The 27,577-nt window shown below is 30.7% G+C and overlaps 1 protein-coding gene across 4 annotated transcripts; it reads left to right on the top strand.

The window, feature by feature from the left end:
* Positions 1–19,585: 19,585 nt before the first annotated feature.
* Positions 19,586–27,548, top strand: LOC108334000 (protein FAR-RED ELONGATED HYPOCOTYL 3). Of its 4 annotated transcripts, none has more exons than XM_017569553.2 (10): positions 19,586–19,820; positions 21,342–21,450; positions 23,920–26,125; positions 26,198–26,254; positions 26,436–26,507; positions 26,600–26,662; positions 26,744–26,812; positions 26,892–26,936; positions 27,014–27,096; positions 27,202–27,548. In XM_017569553.2, exons 3-9 carry the CDS (start codon positions 23,957–23,959, stop codon positions 27,068–27,070), a joined length of 2,532 nt encoding a protein of 843 aa, XP_017425042.1. In that variant the 5' UTR covers positions 19,586–19,820; positions 21,342–21,450; positions 23,920–23,956; the 3' UTR covers positions 27,071–27,096; positions 27,202–27,548. The 4 variants fall into 4 exon arrangements, with proteins under 4 accessions (XP_017425042.1, XP_017425043.1, XP_052726784.1 ...); XM_017569554.2 differs by having other exon boundaries at positions 21,342–21,464; XM_052870824.1 differs by having other exon boundaries at positions 21,342–21,470.
* Positions 27,549–27,577: the final 29 nt, after the last annotated feature.

The raw sequence follows: 27,577 nt of genomic DNA, 5'->3' as shown, positions 1-27,577 counted from the left end.
TTCTCTTAAGGAAAAACGTACATTTTTTCCTCTCTGCTTTTCATATTTAAAACAGTAAAATAAACCGTTTACCTGAAAATCCGATCAGTTATCAAAGTTAACCACTTGAAAGTTGTAACTGTTAGATCGTGCTTGATACTGGATCAGTTACTCCCGAGATTCGTGGCATTGGCTGATACTCCCAACCGTTTACTCTTAACCGCTAATTTATAACTTGTCGATCGTCTTGCGTATCGACACAAATATGCGAGTTGTCGATCGTCTGGTGTATCAACACAAACTTGCGAGCGTTATACGTCGCGACATCGTTGTTCGCTGTTTGCTTGTCGATCATCAATGTGTCGACATCAACATATAAATGTTATGAGGCGATTGTCTTAACGATGGTCGTTAAGATGTGTTCGACATACATACGATCGTGACATTACGACCGTAAGAAGGCTCGGCAAACGGTCGCCCGGATTACTTGTCGACCGTTGGTGAATTCAAGTATCCTACGGTACAATCTTAAAACTACTTTTCTGACTCAGTCAAGCATATTATAATTAAATTCAAGTTTACAATTACTTCTATCCATAAAGGTTTTGTTTCTTTGTTACAAAAAGTACTGTATTGAATAACATGTCCAATTTTATTATTAGAGATCTAAAGTAACTTATATTTATAAAAGTATTTTTTTCTTTGTCTTAATATTAGAGAAGAATATTTGAGTGTAAATATACATAATATTCAAAATTTTAAATAAATTAAACAGATACATATTTGTCTTTTTTTCATTTACTTATATTTTAAATGTATACGTTAGCACTGTTTAATTCTATTTTGATACGGTTAATGAATATCATCTTAATTACACATAGGTATGAATATGGCTAACAGGTAACTTTTTTAAATAAAATACGGAAACATGGATTTATAGATTATACCATATTTATTTTGAAATTCATATTATCATGATTTCTTCATTAACATTTAGCATTGAAAAAAAAATTTGTAATTAAATTTTTTATAATATCATTTTCAGTTTTTTTTTTATTATTACAAAATATTCAATGAGTATTTAGACAAACATAAAAATATATATTGTACTATATATAACCATATATATATATATATATATATATATATATATATATATATATATATATATATATATATATATATATATATTTGAATATCAAAGAAAAAAGTGAATACAAATTTTTATTTTAGATAAAAATATAATATGGGCTCACATCCATACGTCTTTTTCTATAAAATTAGAATTAGTCTTTTTGAAAATTTAAATCAATTTAATCTCATATTTTTAGAAGTGCATATATATTTAATTCTTTTATTTTAACTTTTATTAAGTTTATTTAATGTTTTAAACATGTTTTTAATTAATATTAAAAATATATATATATATATATATTCAATATAAATAATTCAAATACTATCATATAATATAATGTGTTTAAAAAGTTAAATAAATCTAATAAAATTTAATTAAAAGAATTAAATATATGTATGTTTAAAGTTAAAAAATTAAATTAATTCAAAGTTTCATAAACAAACTAATTATCATTTTCACTCAAAAATTAAAAATAAAAATATATTTATCCTTGTTCAAACGTTCTTAATGTACCAATTTGAAGTGAAGAAAATGGTAAGAGACTTACATCACTTAAAGTGAATTTAATTTCTACTTTCTGTAATATAAATTAAAAAACAAAAAGTTGATCTTAAAAAGATCCAAAACCACACTTATAAAACCGGAACTAGTCTATTTAAGACCTTATAATTATTTTGTATAATGTAGGAAATAAAAAATAAAAAATAAAAAATATAATTTGATATACATAAATATTTTATATTTACTTGATTTATTATTATTATTAACTATTTTTAAAATATATATATATATATATATATAAATTTAGTTTTTATTATTTATTTTTATAATATATATGAAATAAATATATGTATATTATGGTGGAATAGCAAGGTGGTGGCATTTCCCAGGTGACAGCTCAAATTCCACAAAGTGGCATTGTGGTCAATGAAACAATCATAAAGCTTTGAAAAAGTCAAAAAGTGTGTGTGGCAGTGTCTGTGAGCATAGTACTTCTCCTTTTCTGAGTGGAAGGAATATTGCAATATTATTATACACTAAGAATCTTCCTATGTTCACACATCCTTCAATATTATACTTAAAATACAACATATTTTGCTGGGTTTACACTAATTTTTAATTTTGTTTTATATATTAATTATAATATTTTATGCTTTTTAATATGTGAAGATGAATAAATAAGGTATGAAACAAAACAATAATTATATTATTCAGTTAACAAAAAAGTTTGATAATAAAGATTTGATTGAAAAATATAAAACTTTCAAATATTTAATAAATAAAAATTAAATTAAAAATACTTAATTTATGAAAAAAATTAATATTTAATTAAACTTGATGTAAATCATGTTTTTATTATTCTGTGAAATATTATATTAAAAGGTCAATTTTAAGTTTAATTTAATGCTATACATAAAATTAATTTTAAAGATAAAGTTTGTATTTATTATCATAAATTTGTCTTACTTTTTATCTATACGTGATTTTCAATACATTTTTTTCATTTATAAGTTGTCTGATAATAATATAATAACAAGTGGCACAATACACACAAATAACAAAAGTAATAAATTTTACTAGAAATAATTTTAATATTATTTTAAAAAGTAAAATTTAAATATAACTCAATTTTATAAAATTAAATAATATTTGGATTTATTTATATTCTATAAATTTATAACGTAAATTTTCAATTTCTTTTGAAACAAATAATTCGAATTTAGATTTAGATTTATTAGTATGAACTACCTTTAGGAACCAATTAATTTAAAGCAATTCACATCATATAAACTGAAATATGCTCATATTGAAATTAGAGAAATAGAAAATTGGACAACTTTTTTTAAAAAGACTAAAACTAAACATCAAAAGACTTTAAAGGAAAAAAAAATGTTTTCTTCCAAAAGTTGCATGGTGATCAAACACAGGTTCAGATTGGAATGATTTAGCAAGAAGCTAGCTGTAATCCATCTCCCAAAGTCAACCTTGTAATGTGTTTTTTTGTGATTTGAGCTCTCTATAAACGACATCATGAATAAATACACACATATATTTGAATAATACCCATTAAAATATGTAGTAGAACAAGAAGAAAAATATATTAAAGTTACTATTTGATCAAGACATTTTCAATTTTAAGTTGTTGTCAACGAAGGAAGAAATCATTATTATTTGGCTTGAGACAAAAAGTTATATTTTCTTATTACGTTTTGTTGGACGCAAACGACAAGAGAAATACTGTTCATAGGGTTTTTCAAAGGATTTTATTTTTTTTGAACTTATTGCAAACGCGGTTTCGGCTCCTAAGTCCTATCTATTTTAGATTATGAGTTTGTTTTAATATTGTTAAAGAAAAATAAAGTTACTTCTCGTTGCACATTCTCGTTATTTTGTAGTTTGGCTATGATTCTGAATTCGTCAATACAATTTTCTTTAAGTTTTGAGGAAAACATAACATTTCATCAAACTTAATGTACTTTTACTTTGAAACAAATGGCTTTAGAGAGTGAAAATAGACCAATTTTAAAAATTGATTGTGATTTTCCTTTTCCACACATATGTTACTTGTAAACTTGTTATTTATTTTGTAAATCGAACATCTTCTCAAGTTTTTCCAATTGTATGCTTGGAGTGGACCTTATATTATTTTTAAACATTTAAAAAGTTAGGTAGAAACTATGTTCTTGAAGAGTTTGATGTCAAATATTGTAGAAGTCGTCGTCATATCACCTTTAAACATCGGTTTGGAGGGGCACTGATGTCATATGATTTTTAAACATTTAAAAAAGCCAAATGGAAGATTTTTAGACTACTTTTTAGTCTAGAACAAATTTGGTCCCCACTAATGTAGTAAAGGGCTTATCAAAATATCAATCCTAGGACTCGGTACAATTAAGTTTAAAGTGTAGAGTTAAGGTGTTGTATTATTTACTAATTATATACTAATGCTTGTGGGGACACTAAAATTGAATTTTAAAATAAAAGAATTAAAAATTGAAATTTGTTTAAAAGGAAAATAAGGAAATAAAATATCAAGAACTAAGACCTGAACCTAAACTACATTTATGAAAAGATGTTGAATCTAACTATGCCTACAAGTTAAACAATAACTAAAACTAACCTATACATGCTATGATTTAATGATGCAAGGAAACTAAAAGCAACTGGATATGGAAACTAATGAAAACAATGAATAGTGAATGAAAAGGATTGGTTTATGCATATATCAGAACCAAAATTAAAGAATCAGAACAAGGAGAATTGATTATAATAAAAAACTAGAATCAAATTCATATAGAATTAATGTACAAAGTAGTTGATCATATTTCAGGAAGATATCCTGTGAAAATAAGCCCATTACAGGGTCTTTAAAGTTCATTTTCAGAACTTAAAACAATTATCTATACTTAGTTCATCAAAACTACAATGAATCCAAATCCAATTTATGTTTTTTAACCAATATCAGACATGGAAACCTATTCTAATTGCATAAAAAAATACTTCTAAACTCTAATTCATCTCTATAATTCATAAAGAAATCAAAACATGCAGAACAATACCTAAATTCTACTATTACAATCAAAAGCAAGATAACAATCTCAAAAGCAGAATTGAATTCATAGGTGAAGGCACATTGGAGTGAAGAAAGAATACTAAGAATTCTCAGGAAGACATCCTGTTAATGTGAATCCCACTTCGGGGTATTCTAGGTCATATTTCATAACCTAATTTTGACTCTTTCCACTCATTTATCCAACCAATGTTCATTAGCCTATTCATCAATCTAAAAATTCACAACCAAATTCAATAAAGCATAGAAATAGCATTGAACTCAAAAACAAAATCAAAACGTAAACCAAAATAGAACCAAAGCAAGAAATTGAATTTTATTAACATGAAAAGGAAAATTACACACTACCGGACTCACCAAACCATTCATGATATGTCACCTTCGCAAGCCTATCGGCGAAAGCGAGCAACCAAGAACGCTACCTTTACGAAAGCGTAAAAAACCCTAACTATAAACTGAATGTAAAACTGCAGAGTGTAAACTGTTCTGAAGGTCTGAAAAATATATTTACATGGCAGAAGCCCCTTTATATAGGGTTGAAGAAATGAAAGAGGGAAAAAGAGGAAAAAGGAAACTTGCTTGTGACACTTCATAATCGGATGACCCTCTTCACTTGGCATCCTTGCTTTCCTCTGGCCGTTTGATCCTCTCCAACGGGCAGCTCTGGTCAGCTCTTCTTCTTCAAGTAGGATTGCACCAGCGAAGCTCTCCTTTCTTCATCTCATTCAAAGCCGTAGCTTCTTGGGTGCTTTTCCAAATGAATTGCTTGAGAGATAGACCCCCAAAAGCAACATCTGCTAGCCTCCAAAACGTAGCATTGAGTGTTCCTCCCTACACCACCACGGACTACTCCCTACACCTCCTCATTCTTGTTTTTCCCCTCAGTAAAATTTAATTATTAAGGGGAAATGGATGTGGATATCCATTTTATGACATGAAATTGGCAAGGTCTTAAACTTTCCTAAAATTAAATGCTTCATCTCTATCATTGTTCTTGTATACAATATTAAGACCTCATTCTCAGTTCTAACTTTGACAATAACTTTTTATAATTAACTTTGATGGTAACTTATTCCTTACTTTTTATTTTAATCTTCAAAATGAAGTTTAGATCCTCAAAAGAAGAACTGGGATATGATTGGCAGTTGACTTCTATTTGTCTTTTGGATATGTATTTAACATGTTGCTTCACAGGTCAGTGGGTCAAAGTTCTACTACCTGAAAAATGAAGCAGTTTTGTTAGAGATGGCTCTTTTAAATTGGACACTCTCTGAAGTGATGTAGAGAGGGTTTACTCCATTAACAACCCCTGAAATTGTGCGATCCTTTGTTGTTGAAAATGTGGATTCCAACCACGTGCAAATAATACCCAGGTTTGTGAGTGTGTATCTCTTAACAATGCTCTCTTTCTCAAATTTTTTTATTAAATTATACTTAACCTTCATGATCATGGACATAAGATTCCTAGCTCATCATGACAAACATTTTTGCCAACCATTTATCCGTGTTAGAAGAACTTGTCCTTTTAATCCTTTCGTTTCCATCTTGTTTTATATTATGCTAGAGTTAAGGGCTATAAAGGTCGTATAATTATAATCATAATACGACTTCCAACCTTGTTTCATGATGCAAACATTGCATCATCATTTAATTTTTGCTAAAATTTCTTTGTATGTTTTGTGTTTAATTAGATGATTGAAGTTCATAGCATATGTTGATGTTCTTGCCAAACATTGAACAAATTTATTCCATCGATGACAGTGACCAATGCCTCATCGACACTGTAGAGATTCCTGTTGGTGGCCTTCATATGGATTCTATACTCTCTAACTCATTCCTACCTTTAAAATATGTGGCATTTTCTCATTGTTTCCAAACGAATATCGACATTTGTTCAATGCAAAACGGATATGCCACATCCGTTGAGGCTTGGGCGGGTTATCTTCTTCCTCTCCACACATAGAAAACACAATTAGCAGAGAACAAAATGCAACACAAATAATATATTCTAATACATTCAAATGAAATAATACTACCAAATTTAATTTGAACCAATCTCTTGTAGCCTAAACTACACAGTAGATGCACCCACGAATGAAGCACCACCACCAACGAACCACCACCGCACCACTAACACACAACCAAGGGACCAAAATGGAGAAGAAAATATTAAAGAAGTGGAAACTAATATAAAGAATAGGTTGGGAAGAAATGGATCTGAAAGAGAGAAAGTGAGAGTTGGGGGGTGAGGCTACTATGAGAGTAAAAATGAGAATTGAGGGGTGGGGTTGGGGGGTGGGGCTGCTATGAGAGTGAAAATGAGAGGTAGAGATTTAGGATTTTCTTTAAAAAGTACAAAAGTAAAAAGGGTAGTTTTGTAATTAAAAAAATTGGGGAGGTGTATGGAGCAGTTGGGGTGGTAGAGGGAGTAGCTCTCTACATCGTTCCACTTAGTTGGAGTCAGCCCATGCAGCAGCCCAATTCCAAGTATAACTGCAGCGTCCAATGTCCAGCAGCATAACGCATTTCAGCCTAAAACTTTTCAATTAATTCCATTCTAGTGGCGTTTTCAAATTGCATTGTAGCAGCAACGTCCAAACAAGAATCAGCAGCAGTGGCCCAACAGTGTGCAGCACCTGTCCAACCTAATTAAGCCAAGGCAACAACATCCCATTAAAATGCGCAGGCCCAAATCCAATGCAACAGAGCCCAATTTCATTCAATTTGTTCAATTCTTCAGCATCAGTTTCCAGTAGTGGCTTCCAAGCAGCCCAATCAGTGCAACAACAACATTGTCAGTCCAAATTCAACTCAATAGCTTCAATCAGCCCACGACCAACAATGTTTCAACCGAATTCTGCATAAAAATTGAATTAAAGAAGGGTAAAAACAATGAAAGAAAATAACCTATTAAAAAAATATTTTTATTTTGTTTTCTAAAAAAGGAAAAAGAATCTAACTCTTTAAAAAACTAATTTTATTTTCCTAAAAAGAGAAAATTAACCAAATTTTTATTAAAGTCATATTTTTACCTTTTTACACTAAACTATTCTATTTCTAAAGAATTAAAAACTAAAGAAATCTAAGAAAAGATTTTTAACAAAGAAAAATATGCAAAAATAGAGTGTTATCAAAGACAATATTCTAAAAAAGTTTGATATCGAAAAATTAGGGGGGCAATATCTAATTATGTTTAAAACATTAAAGAAACCCAAGTGGAAAGGACTTTTCTTATACCCTTTAGGCATCGAATTCTATAGAGGACGACGTCATATCTCATTGGATGCCAAATTGTAGGGTGACCAACGTCATATGTTGTTTAAAACATTAAAATATCAACATGAAAATCATTTTCTTGTACCAATTAGACATCGGGGCTCTTACAGATAAATTTCTAAGGAGATATGACATTTCCCCATGTAGAATCTGACAACATATGTTGTTTAAAGAATTAAAAAAAGTAGCGCAAGAACATTTCTCGTTCATTGTTTCTTCGAGCTCTCTCTTCTCAAGCCTCTCAGCAGTTGCGACGACAAGTGTGACCACCACCAAAGGTAAGTTTTCTTTCATTTAATGCAAAGGCACATTGTTTGGCTACCTTGGGTATAATTTTCTTTCGTTTTCAACGATTATTTTCGTGTGGGAATTGTGTTTTGAACACCTTCAAGCGGTAGTGCGAGTTCTCTTTTCTCCCTCACCGACAAAGACTCTTCCACAACGACGACGATGATTCCTTCACCAACTTTCAATTTTGTTCAAGGTTTGTTATGTATACTAAATATTGAATGAATATTTTGTATATGTGTTAGCAATTTTGAATATGGCTTGATTTGCATGTGATTTTCGCCATTATGTTTTCCATTATTTTATTTATCTTGGCCAAATTTTTTTAGGGATTTGATAAACTTTGTTTGGAGAAGTTTTTCTCATCGTTTTATTTATTGGTTTTATTAACATGTTTGTTTCATTTAAATTTGTAGAATATTTTTAGTATCAAATTTAGTTGTATCGATGATGTTTGATTAGTTATTAAATGATTGATTAAATTGTATTTTTAGTTTATATAAGTAAGTTGATTAATTTAGATTTATTAGATGTTGTAGTTTAAATAATTTTAGTTTTTTAAAGATTTATTATAATTTTAGTTTAACATTGGATGAACCTTTGTTTCCATTTGAGATTTAGTACAAATGATTAAACTTTTAATTTTTTGTATTAAATCCCGAATTATCTGATCGAACAGTTTGGAAAAATTATTTTTCATAATTTGCTATAATGTGTACATTGAAGTTTATGCATAAATTTGATAAAATTTCAGTTGAGACCACTTTTTGTGTTATTCTCCAGATGCATACTTGATTGTGATCATAAGTGATCATTTTTATTTCGTGTACTTCAAAGATTAATGTGAAAAGCTGCCAAAATTTTATCAAATTTATGATGTTAGACTTCTTCATATATGTGTTAGCAAATTATGAAAATTATTTTTTTAATAGGTAGAGCCTCACCTTGTGAGAGTTATAAAAAACTGAAATTGATGGAGTATGTTACGAATATAGTATGGATCGATGTTCGATGTATGAACGTTGCATCAGTGAAGAGTATGAAAAGGGGTCGAGTTCTTTCAATATGCTAAAAAAACATGCAATATATGTGAACAAGACATATTTTTGTCCTTGTGTTCCTTATCTTAATCAAATACATCAGAACTTGGGCAACAAACGTGATCATTTATTCATCTTTAGTATAGAAAGGAATTATATAATTTGAACTTGGCATAGAAAAGTATTACACAAGCCTACAATGTCACGAGGAGCAAATTATGTGGACGAATGAATGAGTGATCATTTAGATGACATGATACATGATGTAGGTGATTTTTTTTTTGAAAAAACTCATTTATATGATTCTCTTAAATCCGATTTAGAGGAAGATATGTACATAGGATGTTCCAACTTTACACTACTAATAACAACTTTGAGATTGTTCAGTTTAAAAGCAAGGAATGGATAGATATATATAAAATTTTCACAGAATTGTTGGAGTTGTTGAAGAAATGCTTCCAGAAAATAACATGTTACCTATCCATAATTACGGGACAAAGAAAATTCTATGTCTAATGAGTTTGAAATAGCAAAAGATATATGCATGCCCCAATGATTATGTATTGTACAAAGACGAGTTTGCTTCACTAAAGACATGTCCAACATGTGGTTTATTGCGGTTTAAAAAGAAAGTTGATGAATATAGTGGTGATGAAGACATAAATGGTCCACATGCTAAGGTTGATGAAATATTGCTCGACAAACCTTCCTCAGTGTTCTCTATTTGTATATTTTTACGTTTTATTGTATACGCTTTTAGCTTGCATGGAACATGAGTCACTATAAATACTCAACTCCACCATTGTATTTTCACTTTTGAGATGAATGAGAATTAGATTTATGAAACCAGAATTATTTCTCCTTGAAAGTCAAGGCTAGAGAATCCTAGAGATCCTCCTTTAGCCACCTTCCAAGCACACTCCTTCACTTTCATTTCTCCTTTTTCCATTTATGCTTCCATGTTAATCTATCTCCTCCATGCAACACCAATTCGACAATCCGTATGAGACCTTTCGCGCTCGTGTGTCAACAGATTCAGCCACGTCTTCATTGAGTTGTCTCGCGTTTTCTCTCGAGCCACATATCATATTTCCTTCTCCCGTAACCACATCAATAATCCATAACTTCATTTTGCTCTCGAGAATTCATCTTCATAGAACACTCTTCATTCGCGTCTTCAAAGGTAGTTTCACTTTCTCGCTGCTTCTTGATAGTTCCTTATTCTCGAGTTTATTTCTTCATTCACCGAGCTCGTCCAACACTGTACAATATCTTCCGCTAAGGTTTCCCTCATTTCATATTTCCTTCATTTTCACCGATTAAACCTCCTTTGTATTGATTTGATTCACTTTTCACCGATTGAAAACCTTTTTCCACAGTTTAATCTTCGATTTACACCAATTAATTGGTCCAGATTAGGGTTTATCCATCATCTAGGGTTTCTATGAGTTCGATCTCACTTTTGATTCATTCGTTCTCTATTTATTATTTTTCTTTCGTGTTTAGAGTTTCTACTGTGTTCCTTCGAGTCCATGCTCTATCTAGAGTGTTCTTCGATATTTCTGCGACGTCATTCATTGGAGAAAGCTTCGAGGAGACCTTCAAATCCAGCTTGTGTCGCACGTTCGGTCCTCTCCTTGGAGCCTTCATCCACAAGGGTGGTGTGGTACTACCTATAATACCTAGATTAAAACGATTGTTTGTCATTCAAGAAGATGCAAATAACCTGAAATGATACGTTGATGGAAGAAAGTGTGATAATCTTCTTCGACACCCAACTAATTTTCCACAATGAAAGAAGATTGATGAAACATTTCTAGAATTTGGTGCAATCTAAGAAACTTAAGACTTGAATTTGCTACAAATGATATGAATCCTTATGGGAACTTAAGTAACAAACATAGTTCATGGCCAATTTTGTTGATGATTTACAATAATCTCCTTTATTATGCTTGAAGAGAAAATATATGATGATATCGATTTTGAGATATGCCAAATATTCTATTAAAGGATATTAGGCAATTAAATATTGTGTTAGTTATAATTTAGATATTATTATAATTTGTGCAGATTTGTGCACCTGTCATTCCTTTAATAGATGAAGAATTATAGGATATTTGTATGTATATATATGGTACTCTACTCTTTGAAATAATACATCAGAATTATTCTTTAAACCTTTTATTAATCGAGCCCTAGACAACTTGGAAATGAAATTGATATGTACCTAAAGCCATTGATCAATGATTTGAGAATGTTGTGGAAAGAAGGCGTCAATGTGTTCGATTCATATTCTCAAGAAACTTTTGGTTTGCGTACAATGTTATTTTGCACCATAAATTATTTTCCAACATATGGAAACTTGGGTGGTACAGTGTTAAAGGTTATTTTGCATGTCCATTTGTGAGGAAAACATAAGTTATATTCAATTGAAGCATGGTCAAAAAACTATATATGTACACGAGACAAAAGATTCTTTCATCAAAATCATCCTTACTGTAGAATGGAAAAAGCTTTTAATGAAAGTCTTGAGGATGAAGTTGTGTCAAGACCCTGCAATGGTGAAGAAGTATAGAATCAGGTGAAAAACATTAACATTATGTTCAGAAAATATCAAAAGAATAAGACCATTGTGAAAAAACGATCAATATTATTTAATCCTTCATACTAATGTAAACTTAATATATGACATTGTATAAACATGATGCACGTTGGAAAATATGTATGTGATAGTGTTATCGAGATTTTACTATACGTAAAAGGAAAGACAAAAGATGGAGTAAAAACACGACAAGATTTGGTTGACATGTGCATTCGTTTTGAGTTACATCCACAATCATGTAGAAGACGCACCTACTTATCCCTAACCTGTCACACTCTTTCTAGAAAAGAAAAAAAATTGTAAATGTTTAAGCATTATGTTATTCTTTAAATATTAGTAGTTTTATTTCTATGCAAGATTTAAAGTTAGTTGGTTTAAAGTCCCACGACTGTCATGTGTTGATGCAACAACTTTTACCAATAATTATTCTAGCCTTACTTGCTTCTGTTGGATACACTTTAACATGTTTGAGTATGTTTTTTAATGTCATTTGCAAAAAAGTTATTGATCCAGAGTGTTAGATGATTTGGCAAATGAGATCATCAAACTATTGTGTCAATTGGAAATGTATTTTCCACCTTCATTTTTTGTATTATGGTTCTTTTGATAATTCGTCTAGTGAGAAAAATTTGATTATGTTGGCCAATTTTCTTGAGATAGATGTATCTAATTGAGAGATACATGAAGATCTTAAAGAGATATATCAAGAATTAGTTTTGATCGAAAGTTTCAATTATAGACTGATACAGTGTATATATCTTAAATAAACAATACATAGTCTCTTTCCAACCAAATACATCTACTAAAGTTAACCCTTGAAAATGCTCAATAGCAAGAATAACTCCACTAATTCTAGCATTTAAATAATTTTGAATAAAAAAAAGACATATTACCAATATATTTACCTCTATTACCTTTGAAAAAGTCACCGATAATGAGACCAAAACTTTCACAAGCTACATCATTAATATTTTTCTTAATCTAACCAACATCGTCAAAACACGTGTATATGAGAATTATTTCTCTCAAATATAGTGGTTATATAAAAAGATTTTAAAATAAGAATATGATACATATCATTCTCTGTATGCTTCGTAGAAGAATTACCTATTAATTTTACATGTTCTCTAATAGTGTGTATAGGAGTTTGTGATGCAACACTTTGTTGGGAATGAAATATTTTGTTAAAATTTATTATAATTTTTTATCTTTCAAACCATCTAAATAGTATAAATTACAACCAGTTAATCAAATGATTTTCAAAATAAAAAACTTCCTGAAAACTTAATAAAAATAATTAAATGAGTCCGCAAATTCACAAAAATGTCACTCAAATCCATAAAAATATTGTGAATAATTTAATGATAACAAGATTTATATTTTTTCTCTTTTAAGATCAAATAATAAAAAGTAAGTCATATTTGTGTAACTTCTAAAATAAAATATTAAATAAATTAAGAGTATTAACATCTTCACCTTTTAAGGGATTGAGGAAATTTTGTAAGATTTGATAAATTATTGTGTTTGTTGAGCTTTGTTCTCGTGGACGATCTTCTTAGGAATTAGTCTATCAAGTGTGCGGACCCTTGGGCCCAAGAATGAGTGAGTACAGAAATTATTCCGTCAATAAAATAATTTGCTTAATACAATTTTTATATATTTATGTGAGTTATTTATATTCTTTCAACTACGCTTCCATGTATGTTTTTAATTTGATTATTTTCAAACATGTATTTTTGTATAACAATGGGTTAATTTGCATACATTCAGAATACGTATTTCAAAATGAGTATTTAAAAAAACCACTTATTATAAAAAAGAATTTATCACTAAAAAAAAAGTAGGAACGGCTTATTTTTAAAATACGTAGATTACACATACGGAAAAGGTAGTAGACGTATATTAATTATTATTATTATTATTATTTTAAAATTACAAAAAGAACTCACCCTACAATTAAAAGGAGATAGTTTTTAAATGTACACTTAATTTAGCTTTTATATGTAGACTTAAATTTTAAATAAATCTAAATAAATCTTAAACTGCAATAATTAAAAATAAAAGTCACTTGATAGATATGATTTATGTATTTTTTTTCAAATGTTTTTTCTTAAAATGTTTATACACACAATAAATATATTAAGTTTACAAATAAATAAAAAAATACATATAATTTGATACTATATTACTTTTTTTCACAAAACATTTTAACATGTATATATGAATTCATTTTTAATAATAAATTTTAATAACCATATAAAAATTATACATATAATAAATAAATATATAAGATAAATATGCAATATTTAAAACATTTAAAAATAATACGTTTAATGAATATACGATATTTAATCATACGATATCCAAAAGCATTATTGAAACAACTTTTATACTATAGAATCATTTTACTTTATATATTTATAAAAAATTGCATTAATAGCCTTAAATGGTAAATTTGTTGCATTTCTTATGAAAAATAGATGAAAAAACACAATTAATGAGTTAGATTGTGTTTTTGGAAATTTTTCATAAAATTTTGTATGATGAATGAATGATTTGTTAAGTAATTTTTTAAATGATAAAATTTTGTATAATGAATTAATGATTTGTCAAGTAACTTTTTAAAGAAGAATGTCTTACATAATCTCAAGTTATATGAAAGTTGATTTACCTCTAAATAATATTTCTATTGTATATAATAACATATAAATTTCATATGTACATAATTACTTAAGGATAATATCCACGTGTAATTTGTATAGAAATTCCTTCTATACGTCATTATTTGCATGATCCATTTTGTAATTACATACAAACCTTATTGTATGTAATTATATACACATTTGTAACTATTGAGTGTTATTAAATTTATCTACAAATTTCAAACGTTTTTTTTATGAATTTTGGCTACAAATAATCTTGATTTTTCTTGTAGTAAGTTTGACAAACACACAATCAAACACATTTTTGTCAAATTTTGTTTTCACAAAAACTCTTCTTTTTAGTTTATATGTAAATCAATAATATGCAATGTAAAAGGTTTAAAGGGATTAAAGATTTATTCTAAATTTTTCTATACTAGTTTGTTTATAAACAACAAAATACATTTATATATCAATCAATTTGATTGAGTACCACTAAATAAACTAATGTTACTTATATAAGTAGGTATTATTTAGATCTCATCCACTCCTATCTAAAACAACTAAAGTATTATTTGGACACAATTATTTCAGGTTAAAACCTATGTATTATTTGGAACACAGTCACTCTTGATGATGAGTCTCTAACTCCAACCAGGGATGGAGACACATACTTAGGAAAAATAAGCTTCTTTAGGGGGAAGTTTCTTCATCTTCTTTCTTTTATTTGGTTTAGTTTTTCTTCTTTTTATCTTATAATAAATTATAGACTCATGAATTACTTCTTTTTTTGTAAGATTATTGTTGGACACCCTTAGTTTGATAAGGGGAGAACCTAGATGGATTAAGAAGGGCCTTAGAGCTTGGTCCAACATGTGGGGTTTCATTTAAAGTGGAAAGGAGCTTGGTTGACCTTCTAGATGGTAAAAAATGTGGGAGAGAGCTTTGGAGAGAAAGGGAGATTTTTGTTAACCTTCTAGATTGTTTTGACACTCTTGGAGAGCAAGGAAGAGAGCATGGACTACCTAGGTTACCCTAACATTTTATATTTGTTAAGAGGTCCTTAATCGTGGCTATTTAAGGGAGTCTCTATATCATATATAAAGGATTGATAAATATTGAATTTGAGAGACACATTTGTTCTCATTTGTGAGCTTTGCTCTTGTGAGAGTGTTTAATCTTGCTCTTATCTTGAACCTTGGTTCAAGTGATGACAACTACCTATTGTATTGGGTGGCCTAGTTCCCAAAGTGGTGTGCCTCGTTCCATTTCCCATCCCATTCTATTCTCTTCATTTTTTGTTATTTTATTCCATATTTTTTTATGTTATTACTTTCATGCTTTCGCACCTTTTAGGTTCATTATTATTATCTTGTTTTGTTTCAATTGAAACCTTTCTTCCTCTATTTTTATCTCCTTGAAGTGAACTTTCATATCTAGATAACCATTTGATTATCTTAATGTCCAATGAGAATCTTCTTAGAGTTTTCTTGAGAAACTTTGACATAAAACCTTGCACTAATTTAAAATTGTAAGATGGATCTACATCAATTGGCTAAACCCGTTAATTATTGTTCGGAATGCAATCACATCTTCCTAAGATTGAGTATTTTTTAAAACACAACCACTCTTGACTAAGATTGAGTACTATTTAGAAACACAACCACTTCAGGCTAAGATTTAGTATTTTTTAAAACATAACCACTTCTAGTTAAGATTAACTATTGTTTGAAACACAGTCATTCTTGGCTAAAACTAAGTATTCTTTGAACAAGAATCACTCCTTGATAAAATTGAAAGGTTTTAAAAGAAAGTAATCTAAAATATTAGTGGGATGCTCACTAGAAAGAGGGTTATTATGTCTTACGATGGATACAAGATAAATTTGATTCTTCTAAATAGGCATGAACACAGATAATGTTCTTCCTCACGTATAAATTAAGGATTGCTTAAGAAAACAAGGGTTTGTTTATGTTTTTATTGTAAAAGTTTCATCAGCCTTCCTTCTTCACCAGAATCTTCTTTATATAGAGCTTGAAAATAAGATTCATTACAAGTTCTTTAGAGTTTTTATGACATAATTGTAAGTTTTTCTTTTGCTAATGCTTTTTCTTGCGTTTGACCACATTTTGAAGTTGTAAAACACACAAAAATGATAAAACAATTGGCTCTATAAGAGGGTTGAGTAGAATTTTAGATTCTTTTTCATATAACACTACACTAGATCGTCTAGTTCACAAAGATCAAACATATAAAATATTTTATATTGGTTTGCCCAAATTCATAAGTTATGTCTAATTCTTTTTTAAGCACACTACTTAACAAGTTATACTAATCAACGAACGATTATAATGAGTACATCAATCTCTCCAAGTTACAATGAGTACACATTGTGAATACAATTTAAGCTCACTTGTGAAAGCTTCACAATGTGAAACATTTACACATTTTTCTCACAAGCCATAAAGAAAATAAATTATACAAGAAGATCTAGAAATATGTATTGTTGATGTAGGTTCTAAAAAATCAACTTGTTCTCTTTATATAACTTCTTAAAATTTGACCGATGATTCTATATAAGGTAGACTTAGATATATAAAGTTTTCGTATTGAGATCTCAAGTTGTATATTTCCTCTTTATGATAGAGAATGCTTGTTTTGGAATGATTTAATTTGATCTCCTCAAAATTCATATGTTTAAGTCTTATAAAGGAAACAATTGGAATAATGTATGCAAATATAACACTTAAGTATAATTAATCATACTTAAGCATGAACACATAAGATTATTTGTTTCCTAAATAATTGATCATAGACACGTTGGATTCATACAACCAATTTATTCATAAATAAAATAGTCGTTTGAGATTAATTTTAACTTAGTTTATAATGCATTTATCAGTTTGATTTGATTGATTTTATTAGAACTAATTTTAATATATCTGACATCGTCTCTAAAAGCGTTAAATGATATCTTTATGGTTGTTTGATTAGAGATAGAAACATATCAAAATATCCTTCAATTACAAAAACACACATGTTATCATCATATGAAATGTTAATTCACATTATCATTAAAATCATTAGGTGGCTTATATGCATTAAATCGTCTAAGGAGGTTCATTACATAATTTGATCTAAAGTTAAATGCTTTTGACTAAACATTAAATGCATGTTTTCTCAGGCAACATCTTTAGAATAGGCATATAGCTTTTTTGTTTTCACTTTTTAAAGCAAAGCACAAGGCCTTTCAAAAAATGTGTGAGACAACTTTCAACACATTTTTCAAGAGATCTTGATGCTAACAAAAATAATTATGAGTTATTATTAATATAAGGAAGAAACATGTATTTATAAGCCTAAAATAACCATTTATATGCTTGATGTGTATTATGAAATGTACAAGATTTTCATCTCTATTGTTTCTTTTAATCAAAGTATGCTTATTTGAATCTACCCCAACAAAAACTTATGAAGAAGATAAAGAGTATACATAACGTTTATGTTTAACAAAACATACTAAATCACATTTGCAGTTAAGTTAAATTTGTTTTACATTTTTGTTGTTAAAAACTGCCAAAATCATACAAAGACTATATTAAACTAAGAGCTAACAATTTTCTACGTATATTTTTATTATATAATTATTATTTTAAGACTAGTGGAAACATATGCACCAACATGTATATGTATCCATCTTTATGAACCAATAATAATTAAAATTTAATTTACAGATAAAGTACACATATATTTATATACTAAATATTATATTCTATAATAATAAATTTTCTTCAAATAATAATTTTACAATTAATCATGAGTATAAAATCATATTGTATATAAGAAAATAATAATATCACTAAAAGTTGATTATATATTGTATTTAATAAACACGACCATTAATAAATATTAAATTAATCATACTGTTCAAAGTTTTGGTGGTCTCAAAGTCGAGCATTCAAATTGTTTATGACTTTTGTCTATTCTTTAATTTATAGGTACATAGTATGGTTGTAAACTGAATAATAAATATATATCTTTGAATCTAAAGATAAAAAATATTAGAAAAATGATATTATTTTTATCTGCAAATAAATTATTAACTTTTAAGAACAGAATGGTCTTTTTTAATATCTTATATTATAGATAATTTATTTATTTTATTTATGAGCTTTATCTTATTTATTTGATTTTGATCGAATAATATCTATATGATTCCAAGATTCCTTAATTAGCACTTGAACGTTTTCCAAAGTTATGATGGTACATATACTAAAACTATATTAATGTTATTTTTATCATATACAATATAACTTCAATAAATTTACTAAATATTAGATATGTTAGTTTTAAGGAGTATATTCAATTTCACGTGATTAAAAATTGTAAATGCTAAAATAAATTTTGAGATAAGTATGATAAAAGTTAGAAAATTCGGTATAACTTCGAAATCTTTTTCAGAACAATCAACTTTAATATAGAAAAGTAAATTATATTAGCACATATCAAAATATTTGTTTGAATTATTCACAGTTTTGTTTTTTTTTACCATAATTTAAATTCTTATAAGAACACACATTATGGTATTTTGTAATCAAACAAATAACTGATATAATAAATAAGAAGTATTAGTGTAATGTTTTCAAAATTGTGAGTGAAGTTTTCTTAGAAGCTTTTAACAAAAATACAAAATTTGAGAAAAAAGATTTATGAGACACTGTAATTTATTTTATACAAAAAATAATCCAATTCTATTCTGTCCTTTCATCCTTCTGAACATCTATTTTTTTTTTAAATTTTTTTAACTGATGCATATTATTTTTTAAGAAAATTGTTTAATATTGTATTATTTATTGTGTGAGCTGAGCTTAATTTGCACGCGCCTTGTTATTGACTCGTTTTAAAAGGAATAAACCTTGAGCGGGAAAAAGCATCAATAAATACTAATATATTAATTTTAATTTTAATAATCATTATTAGGAGTGCTAATTTTCTATTTTATTTTGTATTAATAATTAATAATATTCATTAAGAGGTTGTGGTAAGTAGAAGGTACGCGACACGTGCTCGGGTCTGGGAGAGTCGGATTGGGAAACGAAGAGAACAGAGTGGCTTCGGAAACCCTAAGCTTCACGCATTTGGGGAACCTCCTTCCTCCACTCGCTCATGCTCCTCGCGTGACCTTCTTCTTCTTCTTCTCTCTCTCTCTCTCTTCATCTCTATCTCTCCTCTTCACTCTCAACACACATCGATCATCGTCAAAACCATCGTCAATCCCTCTTTTCAGGTACTCTCTCACCATGATTTCCTCCTTTTTTTTATTTTCTTCATTCATTCATTGACGATCATTAATCAAATACTATGTGCTTATGTGTGTATGCGTGCGCGAGAGATGGAGAGATAGTATTGTGCACAAGGAAGTGGAATTTGGATTGGAATTCGAAGTTTTGTGTGTTTTTGTGCTAGTTGGTTAGGTACTAAAATTGTTAGGCGAGGTGCCAGTGTTTGTCTCTGTGACTTAGAGACTTACTGTGTTTGATTAATTTAACTGTGAAATTAAAGAGAAAATAATGTCGTGACGTAGATGAATGAAAGAATGAGTTGGAGTGTTAACATTTGTGGTTTGGCATTTCAAGTTTGTTGACTTGTGTTTTTGACTTGTGTGCTATGAGAGACGAAGGGTACTGTGGTTTTGGAGGTTAGACTTAAAAACCCTGCTTGGCAGAATTGTGTTGATATTGTGGTTCTTTTATTTTGTGGAATGAAGTTGAATTTGAAATGATTTTAGATTTGTTAGTTATTGTAAGTGGTTTTGGAGGTTAGTTAGACTTAGTCTTCTTGAGATTCTCTAAAGTATGGTCAACCTTTGAAAAGGATGTTAACTATTTGGATTGAATTGCGTGAGCAATGCTTCAATTTTTGTCGGATGTGTACCATTCTATTCATGTTGATGTTTCTTGAGGTTGAGTTAAACCCTCTGGAGGGCTCTGAAGTGATGTTTCGCCACTGGAACAAGTTGAACAGTTGCTGAGTGCGGAATCCCAAAACTATGTAATAGAAACACACCGTTGTAGCCTTTGGTGCTGCCATAGCGGTGCTGCCAACCTCCACAAATTGCCTATTGGGGGTTGGTCGAAAATACCCTGTTATAGCATTATGGTGTTATGGTTATTTCATAACATTACAGTGGAAAGAATAATTTGCAATTTGAATTAAATTGTGACAGCCTAATCTTTTGGTTGATATCATTACATTAATGTTGATCTCTAGGTTGTTTTATGAGCTCTAGGTTATTTTATGAAATTCAATGAATGGGGGTGGAAAGATGGGAGAGATATCAAGAAAAGCGAAAAGGTAGGAAGAGGATGTAACAAGTGATGTAATGGTAAAGAAAGATAAGGATGGGAAGAAAATTGGGTGGAAATGAGATGGAAGAGAAAGTAGGTGGTGGAGGATTATAGTTTTTCTTTTATGCTTGGAAAATGATTTGTCGAAGCAAATTATTTGCTTGGATTGAACAGTTGGATTTATATGCTTCTTTCCTTGAGTTTTTTGTATGCTGTGCATTTTATAGAAATAGTTGGCTGTGGAGCTTTAGGGGCATTTTGTCTTTCTGTAAAACCTTCCTGTTGTCTGTCAGTGCTTGTTGCTTTACTTGAATCTGCTTCAACTTCTATCTACTTGGAAGGTATGCATTATTTCCACCAGAAATATCAGAACGAGGAACTTGAGGCCAACATTAGTCAATAACTCAGACTCATATGTTATTTCTTTGCTCTTATGTGCTCTGATGATTTGTTTCTCACAGGGAGGTGTTCAGAAACTCTGGTGATCATATCCTTTTGTCTGAAGGAAATGATTGCACAGTCACAGTAAGAGAGGATCAGATGGAACGGAGGAGGTCATTGATGTGAAGGGTCTGAAAATTCTGGTTCCTGTACCAAATCCTTTAATGTGGATATTAGTTGTTTTCTGCCTTTTTTTTATATGGTAGCCTTCTTGTTTGACTGCTAGTAATATTATAGGCAAGTGAGGTGGAGTTATGTTCTACTTCAGGGTTGAGTGTCACTTTGATAAACTCCATAGGGATGGGGAGTTGAAGTGGAAATACACTTTTTCCATTCTATTTCAGTTGGTTTTTGTAGGGACCTGATTATGGCTGCTTCATTATTTTTCTGAATGCTATTATGGGAAAAATAACGTGGTTTGTATAGATCATAGTTGTATATGGTCCTTTAATATGGGAAATTTCATACTTTCAAATTATTATTTTTTTCAAATTGCAATAGTAAGTTATTTGTATAAGAAGAATATTAGTAACTCTTAGAAAATGAATTTTAGGTAATTCAACCTCATAAAACCGACTTGTAAGATGAAGTTTGAACCCACTTATGTACTATAATTTGATTTTAGCTCTAGTCAATATGGTTCTTCAACACACCCCTAATGCCAAAGGACTCAATATCTTGAGCATGGGAATAAAGGGGGGCCCATAGTGGGTGACATGATAGACTAGTAAACCTCGATAGGATTAGAATAAGCTCATGTACCATCTTAGAAAGTGGATTTGAAGCCTACATCACAAAAACAACTTGTAAAGTAAGTTTTGTACTCACTTATACACTATAATTTGACCATATCTCTAGTTGATGTGAGATCTCCAACAATGTAGATATTTTTGCTTTCGGTGAACGTGACATTGTCCTATTAGCTTGGAACATTTTAGTTCCACTAATTTTTGAAGCTTTGATATGAGTAAATAGGGCTAAGCTTCAAATATCAACTTGGTTGGAGAGAAACCCCAAAGTTTTCAATAGTAAATCCTTTGTATGGTATATAACAGTCTTCTTTGCCTCTTTATCGCATTCAACTTATGAGGTTTTAGAGGGATTTTTGGGTAAATGAAAAATAGTTTAATGACTTTACACTTCTATGATGAGCTTTTTATAGCCCATTCTTTGTTCTTTAAAGAGGATTTCTTGGTCTTCGAGAGAAACCCCAAAAATTAAATTTGGCTGTTGTGAAACTTAGCTGTTTGTGAGTTCTAAAAGAGGTTAAAAAATCCTAGACTTTGATGACAAAAAAATGCAACATAACACACTCCTTTCACTTTACGACACTTTACCCATGGACACTTCACTCAACTTAATCAATGCTAAACGCCCTCTGTAGGTAGCCATTTCTGAAGCATCGAAATTCAATTCTGATACAAATTTGATAACCACCATAGCACTAGAGGAATCCACCCTCAATATATAGCAAGGGGGGAGAACAAACACTTACATACCCCATCGAACATCTCATTACTTGATATGGGACTTAGGTACTCTATATACCCAAGTTCTTATCATGTGATTACCAAATACCCATTATAACCCTTTATTGGAAGTCAAACCACTTGTTCGCACATCTAGGTGACATGGCACTGTCGGTGCTGTTGCTAGCCTCACCTCTACTTACACCATAGAACAATTGATATAATTTGGTTTATCTATTTGGATGGGATTTTGATACAGACCCACACCTTAAAAGCTTATAAGAAAAAGAAAGGAATGAAATGAACACTGATGTATGTATTGTTCTGTCAACAAAAACATGAAATAGAAGGATAACAAATCCCACCCAGGGCTACGCTCCTCTCTAGAGCAACACGAACGGTTCCTCTCCTCTGTCAACCAAAATCCCAGTCCTCCCCAACGTTTAGCAAAAACTGAATACAAATAGAATCTCTCCATTCCCCTCCTGATTTCTCCCTCCTCTAACTACCTGCCACCTCAGCCCTTGGATTCTTCTTTCTCACGTATACTTTTCCCCACTGTGCTTGGTACCTTCGTGGGCTAGAGGTTGAGGAAGCCCACTCATTCTCTGGGCCTCGTCAGATATGAAAGAGAGCGTTCTCCTAGCATTTCTCATATTCAAGTCAGGTTGCTATTTATTTAGTCGTTGCTTTGTGCAGCATATGAATTTCTGCGGAGAAAATGACTTAATTTCCGTGGCAGCCTTCATTTTCTCTTCTCAAGATCATGTAAAGAATTTGGGCCTCTATAAATTGTCATGGAACTTTCCCCTAAATTAGGAGCATTGGTTGGTTACTCATTGATGTTTCGAAATATGTACATATGCTTATTATCTGTGACTGTTTCTGCCTATAATAATTATCTGTGACTGTTTCTGCCTATAATAAGGTTATGCTGTCAATTCTTCTATAGATGATTTAACTATCTTGTGCCTTTAAACTAACAAATTGTTTTCCTTTTTAGTTAAAATTCCTTGTCATGATCTATATAGCTTTCTTTTGTTCCTAGAAAATGCATAATCACACAGGGAGGCAGTTAATGAGGTGAATTACTTGATCGTTTGACATGCCTTTCCTTTATATTTTTCAGTACCCTTGAAACCACTGAGCCGAAAGCTTTTTTCGTCATGGATATAGATCTCCGGTTACCTTCTGGTGAACATGATAAAGAGGATGAAGAAACAACTACAATTGATAACATGCTGGATAGTGAAGAAAAATTGCATAATGGAGGTATAGATGGCAGAAATATAGTTGATGCTGGTATTGAGGTACATGCTCTAAATGGTGGAGATTTGAATTCACCCACAGTTGATATTGTAATGTTTAAGGAAGATACAAATCTTGAGCCACTTTCTGGCATGGAATTTGAGTCTCATGGGGAAGCTTATTCTTTTTACCAAGAATATGCTCGGTCAATGGGATTTAACACTGCAATACAAAATAGTCGTCGTTCAAAAACATCAAGAGAATTTATAGATGCAAAGTTTGCTTGCTCCAGATATGGAACAAAACGAGAGTATGACAAATCATTTAATCGACCACGCGCTCGACAGAACAAACAAGATTCTGAAAATTCAACAGGTCGAAGATCTTGCTCTAAAACTGATTGTAAAGCAAGCATGCATGTAAAAAGAAGGTCAGATGGAAAATGGGTTATACATAGCTTTGTGAAAGAGCATAATCATGAGCTTTTACCAGCCCAAGCAGTTAGTGAACAAACAAGAAGAATGTATGCTGCAATGGCTAGGCAGTTTGCTGAATACAAAACTGTGGTTGGTCTCAAGAATGAGAAGAATCCATTTGATAAAGGTCGGAATTTGGGCCTGGAGTCAGGGGAGGCTAAACTCATGCTTGATTTTTTCATACAGATGCAAAATATGAATTCTAACTTCTTTTATGCAGTAGATCTTGGTGAAGATCAACGTCTGAAAAATCTTTTATGGATTGATGCTAAAAGTAGGCATGACTATATCAACTTTTGTGATGTAGTGTCATTTGACACCACGTATGTTAGAAACAAATATAAAATGCCTCTTGCACTTTTTGTTGGAGTGAACCAGCACTACCAATTTACATTACTTGGATGTGCCTTGATATCAGATGAAAGTGCTGCCACTTTTTCTTGGCTATTTCGGACATGGCTGAAAGGAGTTGGTGGTCAAGTTCCAAAAGTGATCATTACTGACCATGACATGACATTGAAGTCAGTTATTTCAGACATCTTTCCTAATTCTAGTCATTGTATTTGCCTATGGCATGTATTAGGGAAGGTATCAGAAAATTTAGCTCCTGTAATTAAAAAGCATGAGAATTTTATGGCAAAATTTGAAAAATGCATTTATAGGTCCTTGACCAGTGATGATTTTGAGAAGAGATGGTGGAAAATTGTTGATAAGTGTGAACTTCGAGAGGATGAATGCATGCAGTCATTGTATGAAGATCGAAAGTTATGGGCACCAACATTCATGAAAGATGTTTTCTTAGGTGGTATGTCTACTGTCCAGCGATCTGAAAGTGTAAATTCCTTCTTTGACAAATATGTTCATAAGAAGACCTCTGTCCAAGACTTTGTCAAACAGTATGAATCAATCTTGCAAGACAGGTATGAAGAGGAAGCAAAAGCAGATTCTGATACTTGGAATAAATTGGCAACTTTAAAAACTCCTTCACCTTTGGAGAAGAGTGTTGCAGGGATTTTCACTCATGCTGTATTCAAGAAAATTCAAGCTGAGGTTGTAGGTGCAGTTGCCTGTCATCCTAAAGCTGACAGGCAGGATGATACAACCACAGTTCACAGGGTTCATGACATGGAAACAAGTAAAGACTTTTTTGTTGTGGTGAATCAAGTGAAGTTCGAGTTGTCTTGTATATGTAGGTTATTTGAATACAGAGGTTATCTTTGTAGACATGCATTGATTGTTCTTCAATATTCTGGACAGTCAGTGTTCCCGCCTCAATATATTTTGAAACGGTGGACAAGAGATGCAAAGCTCAGGAATATAATTGGAGAAGAATCTGAACACATGCTAACTAGAGTGCAACGGTACAATGATTTATGTCAGCGAGCACTGAAGCTTAGTGAAGAGGGATCATTGTCCCAAGAGAGTTATAGTATTGCATTCCATGCACTACATGAAGCACAAAAAAGTTGTGTGAGTGTTAACAATTCTAGTAAGAGTCCTACAGAAGCTGGTACATCAGGGGCTCATGGTCAGCTTTCCACTGAAGAAGATACACAAAGTAGAAATATAGGCAAGCCAAACAAAAAGAAGAATCCAACTAAAAAGAAAAAGGTTTGCTGTTTATAAGAACTTGACTTCTACGCTTTCATGTTTTTGCTATATGACCTTCTCTTTGACTTGCAGGTGAACTCTGAAGCAGAAGTGATGACAGTTGGTGCCCTAGACAACTTGCAACAAATGGTTTGTTCTCCTACAATTCGTTAACCCTTAAAAATGTTTGATCTTTTAGTCTTTGGGATAAAAACATGTAGATGAAAAGTTATGAAACAATACATGTGAATTTCAACTTATTTTAATGAATACATGTGTCAGCTTGCTTGAATTACACAGCAGTTCAGTTAAAAGGAACCTTCTTTTGCAGGAAAAATTCAGCACAAGAGCAGCAGTAACCCTTGAAGGTTATTATGGTACACAACAGAGCGTGCAAGGAATGGTATGAATACGACATACTAAAGTTCTAATATTTAATAATATATATTTAATGAGTTAAACTTTATAACATTTTTTTATTTCATGATGGTGCAGTTGAACTTAATGGGACCAACACGTGATGATTACTATGGGAATCAACAGACTCTTCAGGGGCTGGTGCGTAAAAGAACTTGTGATAATCTTTTGTTAAATATTTTTTAGTGTATAATAATATAGAAACTGTGTTTACATGTGTAGGGACCAATAAGTTCAATACCAACCAGTCACGATGGTTATTATGGTGCACATCAGGGCATTTCTGGTCTGGTATGGTTTACTAAAAGCCAAGGATAATTTTCTTTCCCTCATAATGTTTGATGAATTCTTATACGGTTCAAACATGCAGGCACAACTAGATTTTTTGCGAACTGGCTTCACATATAGCATTCGGGTTAGTATGGTAATTCAAACATTCTTAGTTAATATTTTTTCTGAAGAGCACTTCTATAAATTGCTTCATTGTGGCAGGATGATCCTAACGTGAGAGCAACACAGTTGCATGAGGATCCATCAAGACATGCATGATTGTCATATTATCCTTTTGGAACAAGGTAGTTTATATTTTGAGCCAACCCCAATATTTTGTTGTGGTTAAATGAGTAATTTCGTTGAAGACGAATGTTTCAAGTTGTGTTTCAAATTGTTCCTATTTATAGGCTGATGGAGTGAGAGCTACTAGATGATTTTCTGGCGTTGAGAATGGATACCTCTTGGCCATTTGAGGTTATAGTGGAAAATCTCCAAATCCAGTATTTGTAATATAATACTGTTATATTAATAATATAATATAGGATAACTGCAATTAAAGTCTACTATAAATATTAATAGATATTGTAAGGCTTTAGAGATCAACCTCATTTGGAGATTGTTGTATTATATACTTATTCTTTAGGCTGCTTGAGAAATTGTAATTATGAAATATTTGTTAGGAATGAAGTATTTCGCATGCTTATTTCCTTTAGTGCAAATGGTATACTCTTACATTTATAATTTTATTTTCTCCTTTAGTCGATATATTCTGTATTTATAAGT

Source organism: Vigna angularis, chromosome 11 (assembly GCF_016808095.1).
Source record: "Vigna angularis cultivar LongXiaoDou No.4 chromosome 11, ASM1680809v1, whole genome shotgun sequence".
Classification (NCBI taxonomy): Eukaryota; Viridiplantae; Streptophyta; class Magnoliopsida; order Fabales; family Fabaceae; genus Vigna; species Vigna angularis.
Note: the sequence above shows the minus strand (reverse complement) of the source record. Positions and strands in the feature narration are given on the sequence as shown.

Excerpts from the sequence above, each read along its gene's own strand:
- LOC108334000 (XM_017569555.2), top strand. The coding sequence starts at position 23,957 with ATGGATATAGATCTCCGGTTACCTTCTGGTGAACATGATAAAGAGGAT. Across the intron at positions 26,126-26,197 it reads ATCCAACTAAAAAGAAAAAG|GTGAACTCTGAAGCAGAAGT; the intron begins GTTTGCTGTTTA and ends TTTGACTTGCAG. Across the intron at positions 26,508-26,599 it reads AACAGAGCGTGCAAGGAATG|TTGAACTTAATGGGACCAAC; the intron begins GTATGAATACGA and ends ATGATGGTGCAG.